At 39.7% G+C, this 23,675-nt stretch overlaps 1 protein-coding gene across 1 annotated transcript in view; it reads left to right on the top strand.

Moving 5' to 3' along the window:
• Positions 1-23,675, top strand: part of ALPK1 (alpha kinase 1) — a 133,655-nt gene that overhangs the window by 52,462 nt on the left and 57,518 nt on the right. Inside the window, exons 3-4 of the mRNA XM_024119298.3 lie at positions 8,898-9,129; positions 13,673-13,827. Of these exons, the coding sequence (XP_023975066.1) occupies positions 9,009-9,129; positions 13,673-13,827 (276 nt within the window). The 5' untranslated portion in view covers positions 8,898-9,008. The remainder of the gene's footprint in view (positions 1-8,897; positions 9,130-13,672; positions 13,828-23,675) is intronic.

A 23,675-nucleotide genomic window follows, 5' to 3' on the forward strand; every position in this document is an offset into this window, starting at 1 on the left:
TTGTGATTGCACCCCTCCTACCGTCTCATTGTGGCTTCTCCTTTGTCTTTGGATGTGGGGTATCTTTTTTGGTGAGTTCCAGTGTCATCCTGTCGATGATTGTCCAGCACCTAGTTGATCCTGGTGTTCTCACAAGAGGGAGCCAGAGCATGTCCTTCTACTCTGCCATCTTGGTTTAGGGCCCTCCTCTCTTTTGTCATTTAGTTCATGTCATCTGTTTGATATTAATGCTTTGAAGTTTGTTGAGATATCTTTTATGGCACAGCAGGTGTTAAATTCTTGTAAATGTTCCATGTATGCTTCAAAATAATGTGTATTCTGCTACTGTTGAGTATGCTGTTTCATAAATATCTATTAGATCTGTTTGTTAATTGTGTTGATCAAATCAATTATATCATTTCTGACTTTCATCTGCTTAATATGTTAGTTTCTAAGAGAAGTATGTTAAATTTTCCCACTATTATTATGTATTTGCATATTTTTCTATATGATTCTTTCAATTTTTGTTTCATATATATTGAAGTTATGTTACTAGATATATGCAGTGTTAGCATTGCTCTACCTTTCTGGTGAGCTGAACTATATCATTGTGAAGTGACCTTTTTATTGGTACTAATGCTTTTTGCCTTAAAGTCTGTTTTTTTTTTGTTTTTTTTTTTTGTGGTATGCGGGCCTCTCACTGTTGTGGCCTCTCCCGTTGCAGAGCCCAGGCTCCAGACACACAGGCTCAGCGGCCATGGCTCATGGGCCCAGCCGCTCCGCAGCATGTGGGATCTTCCTGGACCGGGGCACGAACCAGTGTGCCCTGCATCGGCAGGCGGATTCTCAACCGCTGCGCCACCAGGGAAGCCACAGGCTCCGCGGCCATGGCTCATGCGCCCAGCCGCTCCGCAGCATGTGGGATCTTCCTGGACCGGGGCACGAACCAGTGTGCCCTGCATCGGCAGGCGGATTCTCAACCGCTGCGCCACCAGGGAAGCCCTTAAAGTCTGTTTAATCTGATATTAATATAGCTACATCAGCTTTCTTTTAGTTAGTATTTTTCTATATCTTTTTTCATCTTACTACTTTTAACATTTCCGTATTCTTATGCTTACCTAAATCCATGTAGCGGGCTTCCCTGGTGGCGCAGTGATTGAGAGCCCGCCTGCTGATGCAGGGGACACTGGTTCGTGCCCCGGTCCGGGAAGATCCCACATGCCGTGGAGCGGCTGGGCCCGTGAGCCATGGCCGCTGAGCCTGCGCATCCGGAGCCTGTGCTCCGCAACGGGAGAGGCCACGACAGTGAGAGGCCTGCGTACCGAAAAAAAAAAAAAAAAAAAAAAAAATCCATGTAGCTATTTTTTAATCTAGTCTATCATTATCATTTTACTGTAGTATTTAATTCATGTGTATTTATTGGAAGCATTGATATGTTTATGTTCCACTTTGACTGAATTCCATTTCAATATGTAGTATTTATCATTCCATTATAATATTTTCTAATTTCCATAATAGTGACTACTTTGACCTGTGAGTCATTTAGAAGTATATTTCTTGATTTTCTTTTTTTCTTACCTTCTTTTAGATTGTTTTTTTTTTCCTTTTACTAGTTTCCAAGTTATATGTTTTATTTTTTATGGATTATCTTAGACATTTTATCACAGTCTAAAGTTAATGTCTCCACTCCTCCTGACCAACTCAAGGATCTTAGAAAACTTTGATGTCAATCACTTTCCTCCTGACATATATGCTGTTGGTGTTTGTATGTATATTGTTCTATTTTTTTCATCCACAAGACAGACATTGTTTTTGTAGCGTTACACAATCAATGTTTGTTTATACTTAGCCAGTAACTTACCACTTTTATGATTATTACTTCTCCTTGAATCTCAAGCCTTTCATCTGTGACCACTTTCCTTTTATCTAAAGTACATACTATAGAGGTATGTTTGGAACTGTTGATGTTTATTTTTAAATACTTTTATTTTGCATGGTTTCCCCTCCTAGCATATTAAAGCTATCTTTTCACTGTCTTCTAGTTTCCACTCTTGCTTTTAGGTAGCTATCTATAAATTCATTGTTATTTCTTTGAAGGTAATCTGTCTTTTCTCTCTGGCCATTTTAAAGATCTTCTCTATGTCTTTTGTGTTACCTAGTTTTACTGGATATTTCTAGGTGTGAATTTTTATTAATTTATCCCACTTGAGTATTATGGGAATTTTGATTATTGTCTTTCACCTGGTCTAAAAGTTGTTAGTCATTATCTCTCCAAAGTTCTTCTGCTTCCTCAGCTTCTTTCCATCTAGGACTCTGAATATATGTTAGAGCTTTTCCATCAGTCCTCTGTGTTTCTTAATCTCTCTTGTATTTTCCATCCCTTTTTCTTTTTCTGTTGCATTCTAGGTGATGTGTTCTGATGTATTTTTCAGTTCAAAAATTCTGTCTTTAGCCAGAGGTAATATTTTATCAAATATATCCAATGCACTGAATTTTAAATTTTTATTATGTTTTTTGTTTCTAGAAATTGTATTTGATTCTTTTTCAATATGCTTGTCCCTTTTTATAGTTTCTTGCTCTTTACTCATACACTCAACATTACTCTTTCAGTTCTTTAAACATGTGTATTTTGTAGTATATATCTGATAATTCCATTATCTATAGTCTTTTGTAGGTCTAATTTTACTATCTGTTGTTTCTGCTTTCATTCATTGTTCCTTTTTATCTTATGCATTTTGTGAGCTTTGACCAGGAGCTCATATTTCTTGGTACTTTATAGGTGACAGTCTTTGAAACTTGGATTGAAATCAGATTCCTTTAGAGAAGATTATGTTTCATTCCACCAGTTGCCTGAGAAAACCACCAACCTGGGCTCATTTGTAAATAGTTTATTTAAAAATAATTATCAGCTAGATGGGGCTTCCCTGTGGCGCAGTGGTTAAGAATCTGGCTGCCAATGCAGGGGACACGGGTTCAAGCCCTGGTCCAGGATGATCCCACATGCTGCAGAGCAACTAAGCCCGTGTGCCACAACTACTGAGCCCACGTGCCACAACTACTGAAGCCCGTGCGCCTAGACTCTGCAGCAAGAGAAGCCACCACAATGAGAAGCCCGTGCACCACAACAAAGAGTAGCCCCCACTTGCTGCAACTAGAGAAAGCTCACGTGCGGCAACGAACACCCAATGCAGCCATAAATAAATAAATAAATAAGCAAATAAAATCTATGAAAAAATAATAATTATCAGACAGAGGTTTTGCAGACCTGTGGCTTCAAATTTGCAAGGGAAAAATTTTTGTTCTCCTCCTTGAAGCAGCATGTTTTGCCACAGAAAATTTTCCTGGCAGATAGGGAAAGAAGATGAGAATATATTTTTAGCTCACCCCTACACTAAAAGTGCAACCTTTTAGGATCTCAGTTTTATGCAGGGGGTGTCTCCTCTTTTATTTCCCTCCTGGGTAGGCCTTTGGTTTTATTTCCTATCCTCCCATGTTCCAAAATAATGAAAACCAGTTTCAACTCACAGTGTTTGGCAAATACACTCAAGGCAAATGCTAGCCTCTGTGTTAATTTTCTGGGTTCCTTGATTTTTGTCTTCTGAGTAGTCCTTCCTTTTTTGCCATTTCATTGATATATTTTAGATATTTTAACACGCTTTTCCAGCATTTTTCGTTGTTTTCAGCAGGAATGTTGTCAGAGCATATAGTCTTCCATATGCTATAAAGAGAAGTCTACCCTTTAGGTTTTTGGTGGGTTAGAAGTTGCCTTCTCCTTCTCCCTTTTCATGCAGTTTTAAAATGCTAACAAATGGCTGTCACCCAAACATATCTAAGCAAGCTGCACAGTTGTATTACTCTCCAGTCAGATTTCTTTTTCTCCTTTTCTTTACCCATTTTGACCACCAATCAGTGCAAGAGGTAATATGGTCAGAGTTGATGTGTGGTGTTGCTCAGAAGAGGGTGAAATGGTGGGAAAGGCTGGATTGTCATTGCTGAGGCCTGATTAGAGAAACTTATTCTTGTTATTCTATGTGGGAGACCAGAATATATTTTCTCCTAAAAATAATGTGATACATAATTTTCAATGTAGATGAAACAGTACTTTTAGTATAATTATTCATGTGCATATGAATTAAATGAGCTCTGTAAACTTGCTTATAAATTTAACCAACCATTAATTAAATTCCAACAAAGATAATTTAAATTGAGCATTTAGAATACAATCATGTGTGATATGCTTTGAATAGTTCATTTTTTATATATTTATGTCTTATTCCTCTAATTACATTGTAAACTTCTTGACAGTAGGAGTCATCTCTTTTACCTCTTTACGCTTCCCCACATCTTCAAGCCTAAGGATTCTCACTAGTTGGCTGGTCATTTATTACAAAGGTGGCAGCCAGTAAACCATGGAATACCTTTGGAGTTCTTTTATTTTCCCTAATTTACCCCCTAATAAGTATACTGATTGTCCAGTGAAAAAAACTTAAACACAAATGCCAAAAGAAATGGGGCTTTGAATAATCCACTGATGTGCTTCTTTCTAATGATGGCTGACTTGCCAGTTATTCTATAAATCAGCTACTCAACTAAATTCTTAGTCATCAATAGAACTAAAGTATTCATATGCCAAAATCAAACACAGAGTGTATGAACAAATAACTCTTTGGCTTTATGTGTGCATGTGTGCCTTAGAGTCTATGATTCTAACTTATTCTAGAGTTATCTGTTTGCATGTTTGTTTGCTTTTTCTGGTCTCTTTCTATTTGATTTTTAAAGAAAAAATATATGGGGGACATTAAAATGGAAAAAATAATTCATAGATTATAAAAAATACTGGGAAACATCCATTTTCCAATTTAGAAATAATGTATAGCTCACAGAGCATCACAGTTCAGGGGGGCAAAAATCAATATGTGTTAAAATTGAAAATGATTCTTTTATAAATTAAGCTGACCAAAATTTTCAGCGGGACTCTTGCCTGAAGGAAAATTTCCTGGGCTCCAGCCTCTGTTATGCCTAACAATGAACCATACAAGTCTAGACAGATGGTTGGATTCCGTAGTGTTTCTCATGTTACAATATTTTCTTCCTATTGTCTCTCCTGAATTCTACAGGGAAAGGGGGAAATGCTATAACTTTCAAAAAGTATAAAGAATATCTTTGGTATAGTTTGGGAAGTTACAAGTAATAAACATTCATTATCTTGGAAATCTCTTCTTCCTTTTTAGACATGCTTTCTTGGTTAAAATTTGATTGCTTATGTTGAACAGTATGATTTAGCTTCCTTACTATCTTTATTGCTAGAAATAGAAGGTGTATTTATGTCTTTTCTCGTGTGTGTTCCCTGTCTCAAAGTATGCTAACATCATCTATTCAGTTTTGAACTATGGTGAGGTAGAAATTTGGGACTCATCCTTAAGACCATTCATAGCCATCCAACACCAATAGTGCATATACTCCCTAAACAGTTCTCAAATCTTTCCAATTTTCTATATCTCTGATATCATCACTCTGGTCCAAAGCCCTTATATCTCTCACCTGGATTATTGCAATAAGTACCTAACTGATCTCCCTGCAGTCACCCTCTTCCTCCCTGCCCCCTTATACACAAACTGCGTTCAAAACAGAATGATCATTCCCAAATGTAAATCTGGTTGTGTTCCTACTGCTACCAGTAGTTTTCTGTGACTCTCAGGGTAAACACAAAATTCCTTACCTGGCATGCAAGGCCCTTCACATTCCCTGCTTACCTCCCCAGCATCACTTCATGTCAGCTTTCTCCTTTTATGTCTAGTTCAGCCAACCTGACCTTCCTTCATTCCCTCTATATTTCCTTCTACGTTAGGACTGTTGCCTACCATTTAAACTTCATTAAGCCCTGTTCCTCTTTCAGAGGTTAATTCAGGCATCACATCTTCAGAGAAGCCCCCCTTGACCTGCCCTATCCTTACCCAAATGCTTAGGTCAAGTCCTGTTGTTTGCCCTCACAAAACCATGTATCTTATCTCTCCTTCACGGCACTTAGACAAAAGGAAGAGATTTATGATCCTGTGCATCAGGAATCAGGGTTTCAAGTGAGGAAACAAAAGCAGAGAAGAATATTTAGTAATCAGCCTCTAAGATTCAAGCCCATACTTCTAACCCACAGAGAAAAGTATACATAAAAATATTACACTTAAGGGTTCTGAAAAGAGCCAGGAATTTTTCAGTAAATAGATATCAGATATTCTTTAGTCTGTCTATTCTTTAGATAGACAACCTGGTCTATCTAAACTACTGCTGAGTATGTAATTTAAGACCTGGAAACATTTTAACAATTGTTCCCAACCAATCCCCTCAAAATATAGATGAGAAAAGTGAATCTCAAAAGTGAAACTCAGAGGTCTCACGAATAGTTAATAGTAGAGAATGAAGTGGAATTAGTCGTTGAGCACTATTATGTATATTAGTTTTCCTATTTCTAGGTCTTCTTTTCTTTACTACATACTCTTTCTGCTTAAAATATTAACAGAAACAAAGCAGTTAAAATTTATAATGGAAGACTACTGTCTACCCTAAGAGGATGATACAGCACTAATAAAACATTACTATAAGCCTTTAGACAAAGGGGTGGTGTGCTATTAAAATTACATTATAGTGCAGTTTTATTTCTTTGTGCATGAGCTCTTTATATTTTCTTCTTATACCTCTCTTTCTATATGAAGTCCTATAAAAAGGATCCTGGGAAAGTGAACTCCCTTCTTGATTTAATTTAGGACTTGAAGAAAAGTGAGAGTCCTACTCACCCGTAACTCATTCCAAGCAAAGTTTGTTCTTAACTTTCTCATCCACCAACTGCATTTCTCAATTTCCATACTAACCTTCCATTATAGCCACCATCTCCCTTTTTCAGGGAATGGTGGGAATGGGCTATCATTGCTACATGGCCTCTTGCTCACTCTAGTCTACTGATTAACTCTCTGACCAGCCCTTACTGTTTAGTTCTTTTCATAGAAAGGCAAGCTAATGGTCAGCTTGTACCACAAAACACTGACATAAACACTTGAGCTAAAAGGGACACTGAAAACCATTTAGTCCAACAACCCAATCCATGCAGGAGTACTCTATGAAACATCTTAAACAGAAAAGAGATTAAATTTATATTTATGTTTAAATGCTTCCAGCAACTAATTTCATGACTTCACTTATGTAAGTGCTCTTTCAAGTAACAAGACTGTTGTATGAAAACTCTGCTTGTGTTCTTCATCAACGAATACATGATTGTCTTCATGAAACAAGTCTGTTGCATCCTAAAACTTTGCTTTGGCACTTCTATCTGTGTGTGTGTGTGTGTGTGTGTGTGTGTGTGTGTGTGTGTGTGTGAATGAAAACCTAAAGCATAGCGAGGATAAAATTCAGGTTAGAATGAAAATTACAGAGTTTAGATTTCACAGCTCATCCTTCATTTTCTGTTCCTGTTAAGTCATAGAATAGAAAAAAGATAGAAAAATGCTTTCTTGCTATTTCAGATTCAAAACCAGCTTCTTAAAGTGAGGCCATTGTGTAGCAGAGCACATTTTCCCCAACACCAACACAATAATTCACTGGTTTAATATTTTTAATGATTACTAAAACAATAAAATATTGTGTTGCATGGATCTGCTAGATAACAGAAGGAGTAGATCATCCATATATCTGTTGTACTTTCTTTCTTTTCAGATTCTCTTGCTTTGGTAATAAGATTCTACATGCCATACAAGAGTGTCGCAACCAGACAGCAGCTCCACTGTCTATTCTGGCAAATTCAGGAAGAGAATAACTTCCTTTGTTTTGTCTACAATGTACATTCTTTAATAAAAGGAAAACAAACAAAATGATTTGTTAAACTACTATATAGAAAATAGATAAACAACAAGGACCTACTGTATAGCACAGGGAACTTATACCCAATATTTTGTAATAACCTATAAGGGAAAAGAATCTGAACAAGAACATATATATGTGTGTGTGTGTGTGTGTGTGTGTGTGTGTGTGTGTGTGTGTGTGCGTATATATATATATATATATATATATATATATATATGAAGTTGAATCACTTTGCTGTACACCAGAAACTAACACAACATTGTAAATCAACTATACTTCAATTAAAAAAAAGATTTGTTAATCAAGAGACTTTTCAGTATTTGTCAGGCATTTTTGTACAGTCAGTGGGTTATTTTGTTCCTGAAATTACTTTGACTGCAATAGCTCATTACAGTATAGTCATATTTATATAAGAAGTCTCTCAGCTGTATATGTGTTAAATGGGATGTAAGTAGATCTATCCATATGATAGATCTGGGAAATTGGGTTTTCTGGGATTACATTTCTTTATTTTATTTGGCAATGTGCATGGCAGTGAAGAGCTTTAAATTTGGCATCTGTCATTGCCTATTTTGGTCCAAATTATATGATGCTAAATACCATAAAGAATACTGCACAGGGGAAATCAGCAGTGGGTTATGAGAGTGGTAAACTTCATATTACCATGTGCTTGTGTCTGAATATTAGAACTGTTAGCCAGATGCTTCCTGTAGACTTCCAGAGAGGCAGAAAGTGTGGCGCCACTGGGATCCAGAGGCACTGATATGAGGTATTCAGAAGATACATGAATCATAGGGTATATTCATTTCATTTGGCTCCATGTGGTTCCACTGACTTCACTGTGGGTAACCAGGTCTGCACCAGGACTCTTTCCCTTCTGCTCTCTGATGACTTCGAGGTGCTGCCCATCTAGACCAGGCCCTGCAGTAATTTCACACACTCCGCTAAGAAAGTCCTCAGGGGCTGTCATGTATTTTCATGTGTTTGCTCTATTATCCCTCCCTGCTTGAGTCTTACAGATAATTGATGATCCTTCAGTTAATCATCTTTCCCTCTCTTTTGTTCACCAGGTACCTCAGGCTTGAAGGGGCTCTTTTATTGAGAATCGATGTCTTCTCCTAGGTAATTGATCACCGTAGACCCAGGGACACTCGACTCATCATTGAGGGAGGGTAATTATCATGAATAATCAAAAAGCTGTAGCTGTGCTACTGCAAGAGTGCAAGCAAGTGCTGGACCAGCTCTTGTTGGAGGCGTCAGATGTGTTAGAGGAGGACAAGAGGGAGGACCAGCGGTGCAGAGGTGAGGTCCTGATGGGAGGTGCCGGGGGGAGTGGGGAACAGCGGGTTTGCTCTCCTTTCCCCTGTCTGAACAACACATTCTCATCTCTGCCCTATTTTTCTTCTCTTGGCAGATGACCACAGAGAGATGAGTGGATTTCTAGGGCATGAATGGGACATGGGCTGTGGGTGGATGGGCAGGGGAGGAAGCCCACTTTGTTGCAGTGAATTGCTGTCAGTTCTAATTTTAAGCTTCAGTAAACATGAGGCCACAAGAAACAGTTTAGTTCAAGAAGAACAAAGGGTCCAAGTGGGCTGGTGCACGTAAATTTCAATTATTAAAAAATTGAAGCAACTTCTGAATGGTGGCACATACTTTTTTTTCAAACTAGGCTTTTGTGCCTCATCAGTTTCCATAGACTTCTACGGTTTCCACAAATATGTCATCTCATCAGTCCCATCTCTCTTTACTGATCATCAGTACATTTTCTCATCTTGTATTTACATGCCATTTGTAAAATAAATCCACTCATACTGATAAATACTTATTGCATCATTATCAGGGTTTAAGAATTTGGCTTTTTTGCTCATTCATAGTTTGTGCCATTCATAGTTTTAGATGAGTCATTGTTTGGGAAGTTTCAATCACAAAGTCTAGAAAGTTAAAGCAATTCTGATTTCTTCTTTAGCCAGTTTTGAAGAGGCAGCCTTCTTAGATTTCTTTTTAGCATTCAGATAAATTTCCCTTCATTTCTATCAGTGTGTCCCTTTTATGTGCTTTTAATATTTTTCTTTGTAGTTTTAGTCATTTGCTATTCCTTACAGAAATAAGATCCCCATATAAAATGCACACTCCCCATCTCTTTTATTGTTGATTATGTAATGGGAAAAGGTTCTAGGAGAGTCTTTTTCCCACATTCTTGTATATAGGCACATATATTTTTATAAGAGAACTTTTAGGTGCCTTTAGAAGTCTAATTTTTTGTAACATGTCATCCATGCTCTTTTCAAGATAACATGCTCCATGTCCAGTTGTTTCACAGCCTTAGTGTTTTCTTTCGTTACTAGCCAGATACATCAGGGTCTAACTTTGCTTGTTCCAGTGCTGGTCCTAGTTCTCCCCAGGGGCAGTGTGTTGTGTTCTGCTATTTTTCCTGAAGTTTTTCTCTTCTCCTTTTACTACATCATGTCCTTTGTCTCTTCAGCCCAAATTCCTTTAAGCTTTGTGTTCTCCTTAGTGAAGACTCTGAGCCCCCAATCGGGAAGGATTTTCATTTTCTTTTTCTTCCCAAGTGCCACAGAATAGGAGAAATAATCAGTTTAGTTCCAGATAAGGCAAATCACAACTGCAAAATCACTCAATTAGCCATGGCCCTTCAGGTAAGCTGCTTGGGGAAGTAAGTGACCAGAGAGGCAGAGGAGGCTACTGCTCCGTCAGGGGCGGACTGCTGGGGTTGGCTGAATCCAGTAAACCAATGGGGGAGGAACCCTGTGCTGAGCCATTAACAAACTCAGCATTTGCCCATCGCCACTGCGTGTTGCGTGGTCCACCCGAGCGCCATCAGTGCGGTTGGACACAGCCTGAACACGGAGCCTGTCCCTCGGCAGGTGGTTTCTGAGCAGCTCTAGCTCATGGGTCGGGCTGCCACTGCCACTGATGTCATCACCCGCATGTGCTCCCAGAGAAGGGCATTGGTACAGGGTCACTTAGTGCGACAGGTCCAGCCGGTGGACTTGAACATGAACACTGTGGGTTTTAGTCTTTTCCCTCTTCCTCTCAGCCCCATCCTTTTTCTTCAGAAATTGTCATAGTCAGCATGGGTGACTAGTCCTAGCAACTCTAACCCCCTGAGATAGAGAAGGAACTGAAATCCAAAAAGAGATATATACATATATACTTTTTTTTTTTTTCTGTACGCGGGCCTCTCACTGCCGTGGCCTCTCCCGTTGCGGAGCACAGGCTCCGGACGCGCAGGCTCAGCGGCCATGGCTCACGGGCCCAGCCGCTCCGCGGCATGTGGGATCTTCCCAGACCGGGGCACGAACCTGCGTCCCCTGCATCAGCAGGTGGACGCCCAACCACTGCGCCACCAGGGAAGTCCCAAGAGATATGTTTTTAAAACATATTTCAGAGGCATCTTTTATTTCAGTATTCCCCAGTGGACTATCCACGTTCTGGCACGATCTGTACAGAAAGGGTGGTATGAGGAGGAAAAAAGGATTTGTAACAAATAGATCATCATGAAGAAATTTTGAAAATATTTAAAGCTATTCATTGCCAAAATATAGTGAAATTCTGTGAATCCAGAAATCACATTTCTGTTGTCATTTAACTAATCCTTTGACTCCTGAGCTTGACACTCATGGACAGAGTATCCAAATAATTTATCAGAATTGAAGTACTTTTGAGAGTGAAAAAGCACTATTAATAAGCACACTATGATTACATAGGACTGTCCTAAGCAAACAGAACTGAATAGTCGTCCTATTCATGATTATTTAGAAATATCATTTAAGAAATTTTCTCTATATGTATATTGGAAACATTTTCAGAGATTAAAATTATGTCAGTGGTAAGAGGAGATTGTGACCACATAGGCTTCCAACCTCGTGGTTTTGCTTTCACTGGTGGAGTGCCATTGCACAGAGGGTGCTCAGTAGTTCTGGGTTACTGAATGGGGCAGGGGGTGGGGGGACAATGGTTTCAGTGTGATACTTGTAAGCTATCCTTAGTAGTCAGTCCAGATCGATCATTCATTGACATAGCCCATGCATTATCCCCTCAATGCCAAGCAGTCCTTCCCCTCAGGAGACTTCCTTACATTTGCCCAGCTGGTGGCAAGGACTCAAAAAGACATCATGAACCAAGGCAGAGTTAGCTTTTCTTCTTTCTCTTCTTTTTTTTTTCACTCTCTTTGTCATATCTCTTTTGTCTTATTTAGCATGTCTCATGTAAACATGAGACTAATCTTTCTTTTAACAATCATGGTGTGATTTACAAAAGTGATAAGATGTGATTCCAGCTTTCAGGGAGCTGACAGTCCACAGTTCAGTGAAAGGATAGATGTGGCTAGAGAACAGTGGGATGAACGCTGAAAGGAGCATGCACCTGTGGGTTTGGGAGCACTCATGAGGGACATCTCAGTTCCACTGGGAGATCATGGCAGGGCTGATGAGAAGTGGCAGTGTTTGCACTGAATGCTGAATGAAGTCAGTGGGCCTGAGCTTGGTCATGAGGCAATTGAGGGAGGGCAGTGCAAACAGTGAGGACAAGATGTGCAAAAGCATTGGAGAATTTTGTGTAGAGCAATGGCCTGGTCCATCTTGTTTTTAGCAAAATGGGAATCAACAGTCTGGAAGATGAAATGGATGGGGGGAGATAGAAAACAATGATTCAGGCAAGAATTACTGATAATTAAAAGGAAGAAATCGATTTTAGGATCCATGGAATTTGATAACCAATTAGATTCAGGGAGGAAGAGAGAACAAAAAGTCTAGACTGACTTCTGTGTTACAGACTTGGGCAAGTCAGTGAATGATAGTAGCATTCATCAAAACAGAAAACAGAGGGAAATACAATATTTAGAAAAAAGGTGATGAGTTCAGTTTTGGATATGTTGAGTCTGACGTGTCTGCAAGACAAGCACCTGGAGGTTTATAGCTGGCAGTCATATATACAAATCCATGATACCTTATTCACAGCCCTGGGGGGGGGGGGGTCACATGTGCTGCAGAATTCAGAATTTTTTTAAATGTTAGAAAGGGAAGTATGGTGTAAATACCATCTGTTACACTAACACTCCAGTAGAAGCTGGGGCAGAATCTACAGTCAAACATTAAAATTTTCAGAACAAAATGTTGACTAATCTCACTATAACAAGATTATAAATAGCCTCTAGTCAATTCAAATCTGGTTCGGATGCCAAACTTAAGAAAAAAAACCTTCTAGTTTGCAGAGCTTTTCACGTTTCCCAAGTTTGGATAGGAGATTGTTGACTTATATAATTAACTAGGTTTGATATCTATTAAGAGATTAACCATATCTCCTAATGTGAAACAAGGCCATTTCATAATAAATTGATATGGGTTTTTTGCATTCATTGTCTATATTCAAATGTAGTCCACAGGGAAAGTCTGAGGTGAGGTGAGGTCTTAGAGGAGAAAAAAGAGGCTGTACAGATTGATTCTCTGCATTACCCAGCTGCCACAAGCCCCAAATGCCATTCCGTCTCAGTCCCGTTCTCATTTTACAGGAAAAATAATATTTCCTTCGTTCCTTTCTCTGATTCTTCATGCAGAGATAGTCACTGAAGTGCTTTACTTCCTGCTAAAACCTTTTTTAATGCCTGACTACCCCAATTTACCTGTAGGGCAAAGCAGACCAGGGCCACCCCTGACAGATAGCTTTTTGCTATTATTCTTTGAGTCAGAACCACCAGGTTAGGCCAGCCAGCAAGAGGTAGGAAAAAAATTTTTTTGCCACTGAGGTGCTTCATCATAACATTGGTAACTCAACAGCCTTTTCTTTGACTGCAATTTCCTTACCTGAACTCTGACCTTTTCAGCTTCACTCCCCAGCGAGTTAAGAACCCTGATCCAGGAGGCAAAGGAAATGAAGTGGCCCTTCGTGCCTGAAAAGTGGCAGTACAAACAAGCTGTGGGCCCAGAGGACAAAACAAACCTGCAGGATGTGATTGGCGCCGGGTTGGAGCAGTTACTGGTAGGAAGAACCACACCACCTGTTCCTCTGACACCCCCAAGTGAGGCATTTAGCCTCTAAGTGGTCTAATAGATTAAATTTCTTTGAAGCATAAAACAGACCCTACCCTTATGGTCGGCTCTGCCAAATTGACTAATGTGTGTGTGGGGGGGGAGCTTTTTAAGAGGGTTTGCTTGCCCATAAGACCTTCTGTTGGAAAGGCAAATCAAGTACAAGTGAAGAAGGGTGGTCAGTGGGCCCAATGAGGACCTGTCATGCTGAAATATTTGCATGACTTAAAAATATATATATATATTCCTTTTTTTTTAAAGTCTTTATTGAATTTGTTGCAATATTGCTTCTGTTTTTTATGTTTTGGTGTTTTGGCTGCGAGGCATGTGGGATCTTAGCTCCCTGACCAGGGAATGAATCCTTACCCCCTGCATTGGAAGACGAAGTCTTAACCACTGGACTGCCAGAGAAGTCCCTGTTTGCATATTCTTGGTGGGCCAGGAGCAGTAGTTTTGATTCCGCCATGCCTCATAGCATTTTCATTTTAAAATACTACTTTCTAAAAGTTGGGTAGGTTAAACAAAATAAATTCACCACTATTTCATCCATGTGACTTGCTGTCTAAGCTATTGAGGTCTGGCATGTCCCTTCCCTGAGCCCTGCCTGGAATCCTGTTCACTCCCTTATCTCCTCATGATTCACACTGTTCAGGAAGTATCATGTCAAAGTCATTGGCATGCTTATTCCTCACCTCATTTATTGGAAACTAATCAAATGGGTACCTCTACCCCAGATAGGAGAGAGCCTCAAGAATAACACATGAACTCAGATTTGAGCTCAGATTTCAGGCTTAGGTACTGGGGATACTACTAGGAGTGCCATTTTCCTTTCTGATAGTGTTTTTTTTTCCTACATTCTCTTAGATGACTATCAAAGAAGAGACTCTATTAGCTTGTATATTTTTTCTCACATAAAATATAGACGTTTGTCTGGAGACCAGGCATTACAAGTAATGATAATATTCCCAAAATTTTATTTTATTGGTTTACATGGGAATGTGTTTTGGGGTCATCCCAAAATAAATGTATAGATATAGACATTGTTTTTACCTATTAAAACAAAAATCCAGGGAAGATCCCCTAATCTATGTACACATAACAGCATTGTTGGAGACAGTGACTCCAACAGTCATTACTGTTGTCCAGTCATTACTGTTACTGGAGGAACAGTAACTGCCCCCCAAAAAACTTTCCAGCCCTCCAGAAAACAAACACCCGAGGTTAAGTAGACTGAGGACCGTAGGCAAAGGAAAGTGAATACTTGGAACAAATTCAGTGGTGAACCAGGGGTTTTAAATAAGTGTGCTTGTTGTTAGTGGAGAAGTTGAATGGAACAAAAACTGTAGTGTGTGTATCACTGTAGGGTTTACAAAATGCTTGCACATGCATCATCTCATTTAATTCTCAAAGTAGCCCTCCAGTGATTATTACCATTATCAAGCCCATTTTGCAGATGAGAAAATTAAGGTGCAGGGAGATTAACTTGCCTAGGGGAACAGACCAGTGAGTGGTGGAGCTGTGACTTAGCCCCTTCCTCCGTCCTGCTCCAGTTCTCCCTCTGGAAGCCTCAAGGAATGAACTTGAGAGCACAGGTAGAAGTCCTGAAACTTGTTTACTCTAATGCAAGCTGTAGAGTAGAACTTCCTGCAATGTTGGAAATGTTCTGTATCTCTGTTGCCCAATACATTTAGCCCCTGGCCACATGTGGCTCTTGAGCACCTGAAATGTGGCTAGAATGACTGAAGAACTGAATTTTTAGTTTTATTTAATTTTTAAAATGAACTTCTATGTAAATAGCCACATGTGGCTAGGGCTACTGTTTAATTGGATAGTGCAGCTCTAAAGCAATGGTGCTTTAAGTTAGACCTCCCAACAACAGCACTAGCATCACGCAGAAACTGAGTCAGATTCCTGGGCCCTGCACTAGTCTTACCAAATCAAAAACTCTGGGTGTGAGGGTCTAGCAGTCAACATTAGACAAGCCCTTCAGATGATTCTGTTGCATGTTAGAGTTTAAGAATGACTGTTGCAAAAAATAGGGTGGCGATTAATTGGGCAGCTCTAAGAATCAGCGCATTAGGCTGCTTCAGCCCCTAATGTGTTTAACCTGGGAGCTCTTTGAACTCTGAGCATCATTTTCTTTAGATTACCCAGCAAGCTATAAATTAAAGGCAGAGAGCCTAAACAGGAATGTGAGTGGAGAAGGGCCTGGAAAGCCCTGTGATTCGGCCGGTGGCATTTAAGAACTTTCTATGGCTTCCCCGGAAGGTAAGAGCAGGATAGCTTCACAGAGGGAGTGACCTCTGCTTTGACCTTTGGGGCTTAGAAAGTTCCTCTGAATTTCCAGCCTAGGCTGAGAAACTGAGATGCAGCACATCACTGTAACCAGCGTTTTATTCCCTTCATTCCACGCACGCTTACCAGATCCCCCTCGCTGTATTCACAGCTGGTGGTGACGTCAGCGGAAAAAGTGAAAATGGTGTTTTAAAAACTTCCAGGTCTCGCTGCATTTGGGGTAAATGTGAGTCGAGAGACAAACAGCTCATAGTTGTTAGACTATTTCAGTAATCCATTCATTATTCCTTCTACTTCCCCTCTATATATTGCACGGATGTCACAACTGGGGGGAAGTAAAGGCATAGAGAATTGAAGAAGTTTGTGCCCCGCTCACAAGGTCACTCAGGTGCAGCTCTAAGAATCAGTGCATTAGGCTGCTTTAGCCCGTAATGTGTTTAACCTGGGAGCTTTTTGAACTCTGAGCATCATTTTCTTTCGCTTACCCAGCAAGCTATAAATTAAGCAACCACACCTCCTAAAGGCTCTCAGGATGCTTTCTTATTGTGTCAGACCCCAAGTGCACAATTGCTAAACCACTCTGTTTTGTAAATACGGAGAACTATAGCACCCTGTGAACTCGGGCTACTTTTAATACCTTAGCTTGTCAAAAGTATCTCGAGAAAATTCCATGATCCATGATTTGTTTTTGTCCCATTATCCACTGGTTTCAATAGTACACTTTACTGAAGCTGGACGACCATGTTATAATTGTGAGATTCTGTTCTTACATAAAAAATAGTTAAAGGCTGCTGAGTTTGTCTTTTCAGTTATCTCTTCTTACCTTTTTTTAATAAATCTAAATTTCTGTGATTTTTTTTTTACCTTGAAATGAATCCTTCCCATAAAAAGTTTCCCTTCCATTTTAAAAATTAGCATTACACTTGGAGTGTAAACGCTGTCTTTAAGTTAATTCCACAAATAACAGGGCAAAGTTAAGCATAGAATTGTGCTGAGCGCCTGAGTTAGTAAAATTAAGGGTCATTTCTAATGTTCCTCTCTTAGGCTTAACTTAATCAAGAAAAATCTTATGTGTTTTTGTGCTCTCCTTTCTGTTCTCCACAGCCTCCCCTGTTTCCTCCCTCTCTTACGTCCCCATCCCCCCGATCTTTTCTCATTTGGTGTGTGGCCACAGACAGAAATTTATGGCAGGGGCCAACCTCTTTTACGCTCCACACAAAGCTTGCTGACTTGAGAGAGTTTGTCTGCTCTCTCTCAGAAAAAACACCTGCAGCATGCTCCCCAAGAAACCTGGAGAGATGGGAGATTAATGTGGCTGTAATAGCTGGGCAGTGTTTTTGGTATTATGCCCTCTCCCCAGGTAGATGGGTCTTTTCCGAGATGATACCAATTATTTATTGCTGAAACATCTGTTGATAACTGCAGCTGCCCTTGCGAAACAAAGCATATCACGGGGTCACAGGCTATAGGGACCTACAATCCTACCTCATGCTAGTTTTAGACTATTCAGCAACACCCTCAAGTCCATGGGTTACCGTCATCTTCGGTGTCTTATCGTGCCATAGAAAATACTTTGTAAACACTGCCCTGCCCTGCCCTGCCAGCTTTGAAGTATTATTTCATCTTCATCGGTAATTTATATTCCAGTGCCATTGTACTGTGGGAAAAAGAGGGGGAACCTTTTTTGTTTTCCATTTAATTGTATATCGCCTGACACTTTGACCTGTATTATTAGTATTAGTCAGAAAAAGGATTTTCTCCCTCTCTTATTTAAAAATAAAATTTCAAGGGAAAGTAAGCGCTCCTTCAGCTCCTTTCACTCAAAACAATGTTTACACTCTGAGAGGGAAAGATGAAAAGCACAAGCAATTTTTTTCAACTGTCAGAGAAGGGCATTTCAGTTTTTGAAAGAGAACAGTAAGGCCCTTATAAATATCATTCAGCAAAACCTTTGATGGATTTTTCACAAAGTAGTGAAGGCTTTTAGCATTAGCGTCAGTTTAGCTTGGTTTTGGGAGGACACAGCAGAGTTCTAACTAGTAAAACTGTCCTTGCTTGTGAGATGCCAGGACACGAAGGCACTGGCCTCAATGTGATTGCCAACTTTCGTGATTTCTTCAGTGACTTTCACACTCCTGAAAAGCACAATTTCTACATGATTAAGAGAAAACATGAAAAGAAAACTTTTGAAAGGGAGATAAAGGGCCTGTTTGGATTTGCATGTCAGCGGCAGTTGGGAGCAGACAGGGCTGCAGGGCCAAGAGTTGTTTCATAGACCAGGGTTTTGAGCATTCCCTGCAGATTTGGGGGTCCTGATGCAGGGACTGGCCTCTTCCCAACCCTGCTTCTGTGGGGGGAGGGAACCTGGATTTAGTGTGGTACCTCTGTAAAGAGACACACCATAATCTTTATAGGTTGTCTAACTACGTACAGTATAAGGAGATGCAGCAGGCTCACAATGAGGATATTTTTTCCATTTCCTTTTCAACTTCACAATCATGAGGATGGACAATCTGATAACCGTTACTCAACAGACTTTTAGGGATTTGAAGAGAGACCAAAAAAATAACTGTTTTCTTATGCTCATATGGTTGAAAAACATTTGTGGATGAATAGAGTTTGATAAATTTAGCTTTCAGAATATTGTTTCTAATATGTCTCTTTAGATAGTCTAGGTGCCTTTAAATTGTTGGTATTTGTAATTTTGAACTACTTAAAATATTAAAGCGTCAAGAATTAAAACATAAATAAATATGAATAAATGTAAGAATCACTTGTCACAAGACTGCAGGGAAATTTCTTTTTTTTTTTTGCGCTACGCAGGCCTCTCACTGTTGTGGCCTCTCCCGTTGTGGAGCACAAAGCAGAGAGGTAATAAAGAAGGGCCTTTAGCAAAAGATAACTAAAGTATGAATTTATTAGAAAATGAAATGTGAGGTCGAAGAAAGATACGGGTATGAGGACAAAGTAAGGGGGTGAGATGCTATCCATGGGAACAATAAAATTTCCTCCATGAATAAGCTCTGGGTTAAAAGATGTTCTTAAAACTAATTTTAAGACCATTTATTTCAGGCACCAGTTTTCATATTAATAGTAGAGAACTCAGAACAGTAATAGGTGCTTTTGGGGTTATGATTCGTTCAGCAACTTATTTTCTCAAATGAGGTTTTCATCTTTAACTATGTCCTTTGGGGCTTTAATAACAAATCTTTTTCATCAGGATGCTAAAAGCAAAGTGAATATGAACTGTATATTTATTCATTCAGGAAAACTTTATTGAGTATTAACATGTGCCAGGCATTTGATATAGAGCACTAGAGTAATGCAAGAGAAATAGAAGACCTAATTCATGTTCCAGAAAAACTACCGGAGTGAAGAGATAGGGCAACCCTTTGTCAAAGGCCTGCTTGTTGGAATGGTTCCTCCCATTTATTAACCACCAAATGTGTGGCGGGTAGTCAATACATATTCTTCCAATTCCTACAGACTTAGCCATATGACCTGTCCTGCCAGTGAAAGGTGATTAGAAGTGACAGAGCTTTATAAGCCATTGTGTAGTTCAGCAATTGGAAGCTTTCCTTTGCTTCATGAGAAAGAGAAGAGCTGCTCCCTCAGCCTGGATCCTGGAAAGGGCAAGATACAGGGAGCAGAGTCTCCGAGTTGGAGCCAAACTGCACCCAATGTGAAATATGAACAAACACCAAAAACTTTGTTGTTAAAGGCACTGAAATTTGGAGGTTATCACAGTTTTACCAAGTGTTATGGGTTGATTTGTTCCCCATCAAAATACCCTGATGTCCTAACTCTCAGTGCCTCAGAATGTGACTTTATTTGAAAATACGGCCATTGCAGATGGAATCAGTTAAGATGAGGTTATAGGGGAGTAGGGTGAGCCCTTAATCCAATCTGACTGGTGTCCTTATAGGAAGACAGCCATGTGAAAACACAGAGACACAGAATGCCATGTGACGACGGAGGCAGAGGTTGGAGTTAATGCAGCTACAAGTCAAGGAATGCCACGGATTTCTGGCAACACCAGAAGCTAAGAGAAAGGCAAGGAACCTTAGAGAGAGCATGACCCTACTGACACTTTGATTTCAGACTTGTGGCCTCCAGAACTTTGAAACAACACATCTTTATGTTTTAAGCCACCTCGTTTGTGGTACTTTGTTATGTCAGCCACAGGAAACTAGCACACCAAGTGAAAGCTAGCTTATGCACATGTAGAATATAATGAAACAAGAAAGCTCTCAAATGACTTCAAGATTCTTAGCACGTGGTCCTCTGCCCCCGTAGGGAGGAAGTCAAAATAAACCACAGTCCAGCCAAGAACAGAATTTGTTCCAAAGAACATTTCAACAAATATAGTGTCTACAAGGAAAAAAAAGTAGGTTCTAGTATCTGCTGTATTATTTCATCCCTAAGCATGACTGGAGAAAGTAGACTGGAGAAAACATATCACTCTTCCTACTTCATGCCGTTTTGAGCTGTAGCCCACTAAACATCTCCATTTGGATGTCCCAGATAGCTCAAGTCCAATAGGTCGAAACCTGAACTCCTCATCTCCCAGCTCCTTCTCCCTCCACCAACCACGTTTTATTCTCCTCCAGTGGTCACGTGCCATTAAATGGTACAATGAACCACCCAGTCACCCCGGTCAAGCCGTAGGAATCTCCTGTAACTCTATCTCCCCCTCAACCCTCATTTCTTATTGGTTATCAAATCCTAATTTTCCTCTTAAATATCTCCCAAATGCATCTTCTTCAACCCTAGTGCAGCTATACTAGTTCAGCCCCTATTATCTCTTTCCTAGACCATATTCCAACCCTCTCCCTATCTCTAGTCATGTCCCATGTGTCATAAGGATAGTAAGGTTATACTGCAGGAAAAAACCCAAACAACTCCAAAATCTTAGGGGTTTAAAGCAATAAAGATTTGTTCCTTCCTCTTGCTACATGTCCATCTGAGGGAATGTTGGTGGGAGTTCAGCCTTATGTCACTTCCCCTCAGAGACAGCTTGATGGGATACCTATCATTTAGAATATTGCTGGTTGCCATGGCAGGGGGAAAGGGAAATTGTGACTTGCACAGTGGCCCTTAAATACTTCCATACAGAAGTGACCATTGGTCAAGATAAGCCACATAGTCACACCTCATTTCAAGGAGCCAGGGAAGCACAATTCTACCATGTGCTCAGAAGGAGGAGACCCAGAAATACATGGGCAGATAGTACCCATTATTGCCATGGCTCCCAGCTTTTCTCCACACTGTAACCAAAGCAATCTTTCTAAAAGAGCAATCTGACATTTTTTCTTGCTTAAATTTTTTAGGGTGAGGGTGGGGGAATCTCAGTTAATTTAGAAATAATAAATAACATGTATATTTTACAAAAGCATCTAATACTAATCCTGAACAATAAAATCTAAATAAATTTGAATGAACATTTTTATTAAAGTGGTGGGGTTACAAGTTACTTTTATTCTTTATATTTCTTTGATTCCATAATAGACATCTCTTACCGTTATAGAAAAAAAAAATGGAAGGGGATTGAGAGAAAGAGAAGAGCATCTGTTGTTCAGTTACCCTTAAATCTAAATAGGATCAAATGTTCAAAAACCTAAGTGAGGATAGTAAAGTTATGCTGCATCACTTCTCTAAGAGCATATAAAGTCAAATATGAACTGCTCAGATTCTAATGGAGAAGCTAACATCATTAATTAAATGACATCGATCATGCATCTTTTCACTGATAAAGTGAAGATTCGAAATGCAGTGCTCTTGTTTCTGAATCTTTTCTTTTCCCATTTGATGGCCTGCTGTAAGGTAAGTATCATTATTCTCCTGTTAAGTTTTTGGAGATCATTTTAGCACACATGTGTGAACACACATACACACACTTATGTAATATACACATTATTATATATATCTACATAATTGATATTCATGAATACAAGTTATTTCTTTATCAAATGATAGAATACCAAAACTGGAGGGCAATTCAGAGGTCATCTATTTCAAGCCCATCATTTGATACATGAGCAAACTGAAACCCAGGGAGAGTAAGAAGTGGCTTGCTGTAAGTTGCACAGCCCATCAGTGGGAGCAGCAGGACCGCAGCACCCAGGCTTCCTAGCCTGAGCCTTGCGTGTCCTCCCTCAGTCTACACAATCCCGTCCTTCACACAGGGCTGTTGCCGTGCTGGGGCAGCCTTTCCCTGCTGCATTCCTGTCATCTCTGCTGCCCTGTAACCTGCCCTCTGCCTTCTTTGTTAATGCGATTTGACTTTTTTACTCAGAGCAGAATTAATTGAGGCAGAAATTTTATAATTTCCAATTATCAACATCGAAAACTTTAGTTTCCTCTGCTGAACATTATAGTTCTTCTTTTGAAAAGAAGCCAGCCAAAAGGTTCAGATCCATCAAAAATGAATTTCATTTAATAAGTAAAAATCAGGCACCAAGAGAATGGAGCCTTCGGAGGATAAATACTAGCCCCAAGGCCTCTGTGTGTTCAGACTTCGAGATAGCGTATGATTAAAATCACCAAGTATTTAAAGCCTGCTCTACAACTGTGCCAAAAAAGCTGCCCCTTTTTTTATGGTACTTTCAAGCTTCAATGGAAGATAAATGAAAATGGTGACTTGTCCTTAAAATTCAACCAGTGAAACTTTGGTTGCCACAGAATCAGGCATGCAAGTTATCCCTTTGATGAGGACTAACCCTATGGCATGGATTTCATGTCTCTCCATAATGAGGCCCAAAAGCTGAGCCAAGTCTTGGAGGAGTTGATCAAACTAAGACAAGTGGGCAGAGCAACCCAGCTCAAAATGCAGAAAATGAACAGATTGAAGTGTTGGGCAGAAAAAAGGAAGTGATAACCTCCAGAAAATGATCAGTCCTAGGGATGTGCTTATCCAGTCCTGTCAGCAAGTGAGAATAACATCACCTCCATAACATATCTGATACTGTTTATATTAGTTGAACCACAGTGTTGTATGTCAACGAACACCAAATACTGGCAATTTCATGTGATTCGATACGATATTCTCTTCACAAGATATAATATTGATAAAACCCTGCAAAATATTTAGAATTGATTATGTCCATTTTGCAGATGAGATGATTGGCTCAGAGAGCTTGAGAGATGTTCCCCATCCATACTACTAAGTGTGGTGAAGCTGGGATATGACTCCAGACTTCCCCTCTGTGCCACCCCCATCTGCTTGCCACCATCCTTTGATGATATAGAATCACCTGCCCTGCTTATTAAACCAACTTGCCTCAGAGGGCAGAAACCAAAAATGTTTAAGCTCAACAAATTCATAGATTAAGTGGAATTACTTCTTTCTTTTTTCGGATGTGTTTGTATAGAACAAAAGAAGATTTTCACTATCCCATTGATTAATTCATTCTGAATCTGTTATCTTTAATTTTTTTTTTTCTGCTCATCAGTAAAAACTTTTGAGCAGGCACTCTGATACACATTTATTTATTTGTTTAATAA

This window comes from Physeter macrocephalus, chromosome 7 (assembly GCF_002837175.3).
Source record: "Physeter macrocephalus isolate SW-GA chromosome 7, ASM283717v5, whole genome shotgun sequence".
NCBI lineage: Eukaryota > Metazoa > Chordata > Mammalia > Artiodactyla > Physeteridae > Physeter > Physeter macrocephalus.